Raw genomic sequence first — 4,167 nt, 5'->3', positions numbered from 1 at the left:
AATAAAATTTGTATATTTTAAGTCGTATTGATATTTCGATACAGCACAGACATATAGAGATATGTTGGTGATAATGAAACAGTAATTAAGCCAGTGACTGATGTGCGAATAAGTTTACTTTTTTTTAAATTAATACCTCACTGTCCCGGTTTACTTTGAGGTTCAACAATGATTTCAGCTTCAATAGTGCCTTTTTATTATTGTATCAAATGTATTTTAAACAATACATAAATGACACCTGAAGTACTTGCACCAAATAATTTCGCTACCCTCCTTCCTTGGATCACTCGTCACTTACCTCCCAGCATCAAAGCTCGTAAAAGGCGTCGATCATAAAAATATTTGATTAGGCCCAACTTCCAGTCTTTCACCCAATCCGTCGTCTTGAAACTTTTATTAGCTACACTCGTTGAATAATTTAACATAATGGAAACCTAATTTTCAAAAGACGCGCTGTATATAATTTTATATTAACAGTTGAAAATTTAATAGCCCCTTCAATTCCTTAAGATTGTAACTTTGATGGATAATTTTTTAAATTTACTTTCATACAAACATTGTAACTTGACTCCTTTTTCATACTTTCTTTTTAAGTAATTTGAAATTTAATATAAATTTTAACATACAACAAACAACAGCTTTTACAACTAGATTACAAATTAAAAAAAAATACTAAGCAACCAGTTTTTTTTAGTATTAATCTTACTACTTAACAGATTCCTTTTTTATCAATCCATAATTAGGTGATACATTTTTTTTATAATATTTGACTAACTTTTTCTAATATAAAATATTAACACATCATAATATATAGAAAAATCTTTCACACTTACAATACTTACATAGTCTTACGTACTTGAATTGTTTTAATGTATTTGGATACTTTATAATATGCCAATAACAAATCTATCTTTTTTGTTTACAAGAAACCTCAACGTTTGTTCGGCATATCATCCGTCATGAAACACAATGACGGAAGAAGGTCGTGGGCTGGAGAGCGTAATAAATCAGGACATGGTTTTTGCCTGTGTGTCCCATATTTGTCGGACTATTGAGACATTAGGCGCACGCGTTAAAGTAATTCTACCAAATTCAAAGTTCGTTAGTGAAATTATAAGATAATAGAAGATTTCTGACATTCATAATACAAAACCTTTCACAATAATTTCAATTTATATAAAACCTAGGGCGGTATGCATAGCAATTTATATGAAAATAGCGTAATAGGGTTACAAATCTTCGATATTGTTAGCTTATTCGGATCTTTATCCCTGCAATCTCTCTCCGGGATTGCCTTAAACAAATTATGGTGAGCCTACCGTATTTGGATCGTTGACAGACTCCATTATCATGCTATGGTTCAAAAAATATTTCCTTTACCAAGCATGTCCGATATGGCAGCTGTTTGATATTGCTTTCTATTTTCCTTTTTATACATTTAATAAAAAACCTTTATTTGTTTTAAATTTATGCAAAAAAAGGGACCCCTTAATGAAATAAAAGTAACTTACAATAATGTCAACGTAATTTTATTTGAATATCACTAAAAATACCCCACAAACCACACCTTTAAACTCACTCAAATCTTTAATCAGGTTTTCCTTACAATAACACAACCGGTAAAACTTACAAACATATAAAAATAAATTAAGTACAAATTGAAAAATATCCATAAAGTTATTTTAGGTCTGTTATAGGTTTGAATTTGAGCCATATATCGCGCTCAATACATCTAGCTGAGTTAAAGTCAGTAACTGGTAATACAATCGGTGTCTTGTCGCAGGTTTCCAGATAAAACTTCTCCAAAATAGTGGAAGTTATTGATCCAACGATTTCAAGCGCCAGTTGTTCTCCTAAAAAAAAATCCTTTTACTTTAGAATCAAACTGTAAACATTATTTTCTTCATTAAAACTTTTAGTGTTAGTAGGTTTGCAAACATTCAATATTGATTGCCGCTATTATCTATAAACATTAATAAGTATTAAAATTCCTTAATCTTATAATCAAATTTAAGGTGACATAAGACAGAATATCTTAAAATTTAAGTCCAAAATTTAACCTGAGAAACTACAAATATTGGAATTATCAATATTATGACATAAGAAAAATGTGTTCAAAATATACAAATTTACAATATCTTATTTAATTATTGAAACAATAAACAACTCACCAATACATTTCCTAGGTCCGGCACCAAATGGTATAAATGTGTAATTTTTCTCATTTACATCTGAAAACCTACTGGGGTTAAATATATTGGCATCCTTATAATTCTTGTCATCATTGTGAAGAGCTTCCACTGGTATAGTAATTGTAACGCCTTTATCAATCACAATATCTTTATTAAATTGGTATAATTTCATGCATTTTCTCGTTATAACTGAATATGGTGGGTGCAATCTTAATGCTTCTCTGATAGTATTCTTGAAGTAATTGTTTTCTTCGTCTTTATTTGCCAATATCTTAATAGAATCTCTTGCCTTACTTTGTACATCTGGATTTTTAGCTAATTCAAATAAAAGGACAGTAAGCAAATATTGACATGGCACATATCCTTCACTAATAAAATGAGCAATAGTTGAAAACGCCGTTTCAAATTCCGAATCTGTGTCATATTTTTTTACATCATTCATCATCTCGTCTTGCACTATTAGTTCGGTTTTCTTCATAACTTTCATTATTCTTGATTCTTTAATAACATTAACGAATTGTTTTAGAGATTGCCTTGGTATTACAAGAAATCCCAATACGTTGTAAATAGATGGGAAAATACATTTCAAATAGCTCTTTATTTTATCAGATAAGGTTCTCTTTTGAATAATCTTTCTCATATATTTTATTGCAGATCCATCATTGTTATTATCTATGAGCATATCTTTAAACACAGTATCCAATATATCTGACAATAATTGTTGAACGTTTGTATCTCCGTTGGTTCCCGACAAACAGTCGTGTAGGCTGTCTTGAATATTGTTATTCATATTATTCAATAAAAGTTCGAATTTTCTTCGCAATAGAGTCCACTTTTCACCCTCAGCGTAAAACAAATTGTTTCGTAAACAAACATCCTGAGATCTGTCCAGACCGTAGCCTCGGCAATGGAAATTTGAGAAATCTGTCGACAGAATCTTTTTGATAGATTCAGGGTCTTTGACAATCAAATCCGGTATTCGACTCTTGATGCAACCAATGTACTTTTCTTTTTCATACTTTTTGTACAATGTACTTACTTCCTCTGATGTGTTCCTTAGTCCCAAAACTCTGTGGTAATCAGTTCCAAAAAACGGAATGGGCGTCTTATTTGGTATATGTCTAATATACCAATAGTTGAAATATTTAGTAACATAGTCGAAGGTTAATGCCACAACTAAAACTGCGAGAAAGGACAAATTTAAAACAAAGCTTTCAAAGAACATTGTCGAGTTAACAAGTGGCGTGCTGGCGTTGAACTGAAGTTAGGTGGTGTGAGTGGGTCAGTAACGGCATGTACCGGTGCAACATGCTGTACAGCGTAAAAGTACTGTATGACAAGTACCTTTCATTTGATGCTTGAGGCATCTCAAAAGATTCGCTACTAGCTGGTGTTAGGGTCCATTCTCTCATAAATAACTTTCATTTTAATACTAAAAGGGGCAAACTTATTGTATGAGATAACTACCTACTCTTTAAATAAACATCATGAAGAGAAATTTATTAGAAATCCAATAACACGTATTATTCTCTATTAGACTTAATTTAAGTATTGCAAAATTTAATTTCCTTCGATATACCTATGATAAGAAGTAAATTTTTTCAACAATGTAATGTATATAATTACCCTAAATAGAATTGGGTGTTTCTATATGTTTACATAACAGACACATACTTAAAAACAAATCACAAAAAATTGTCATTAAAATAATAGTTAGATTATAATTTTAATTGTATTTCATTTAAATTTAATTTAAACTCATACCTACTTCGACTTAATATTTCTGAAAAACTTTTCAATTCAAAATGTACATTTTATTAATAACCTTTAGTTATTTCAATTTGGTCTACAAAACTTATATTTTAGGTTCAACAGTAAAATTTTAAAACAGTAAAATCTGTTAGAAAACTTTATTGAAATCACCGCCATCTATTACAATTCTCTTAAACTTTACACGAATGAAGTCGGCTTTGAA

The 4,167-nt window shown here is 30.2% G+C and overlaps 1 protein-coding gene across 1 annotated transcript; it reads right to left on the bottom strand.

Moving 5' to 3' along the window:
* Positions 1-1,512: 1,512 nt before the first annotated feature.
* On the bottom strand, positions 1,513-3,497 carry LOC116768833 (cytochrome P450 6j1-like). Its single transcript, XM_032659676.2, has 2 exons — positions 2,172-3,497; positions 1,513-1,853 (listed from the first exon to the last, which is right to left on the bottom strand). The coding sequence occupies exons 1-2, from the start codon at positions 3,415-3,417 to the stop codon at positions 1,678-1,680; spliced, it is 1,422 nt and encodes a 473-aa protein (XP_032515567.2). The 5' UTR covers positions 3,418-3,497; the 3' UTR covers positions 1,513-1,677.
* Positions 3,498-4,167: the final 670 nt, after the last annotated feature.

The sequence above is a fragment of the Danaus plexippus genome, chromosome 4 (assembly GCF_018135715.1).
Source record: "Danaus plexippus chromosome 4, MEX_DaPlex, whole genome shotgun sequence".
NCBI classification, from domain to species: Eukaryota; Metazoa; Arthropoda; class Insecta; order Lepidoptera; family Nymphalidae; genus Danaus; species Danaus plexippus.
Note: the sequence above shows the minus strand (reverse complement) of the source record. Positions and strands in the feature narration are given on the sequence as shown.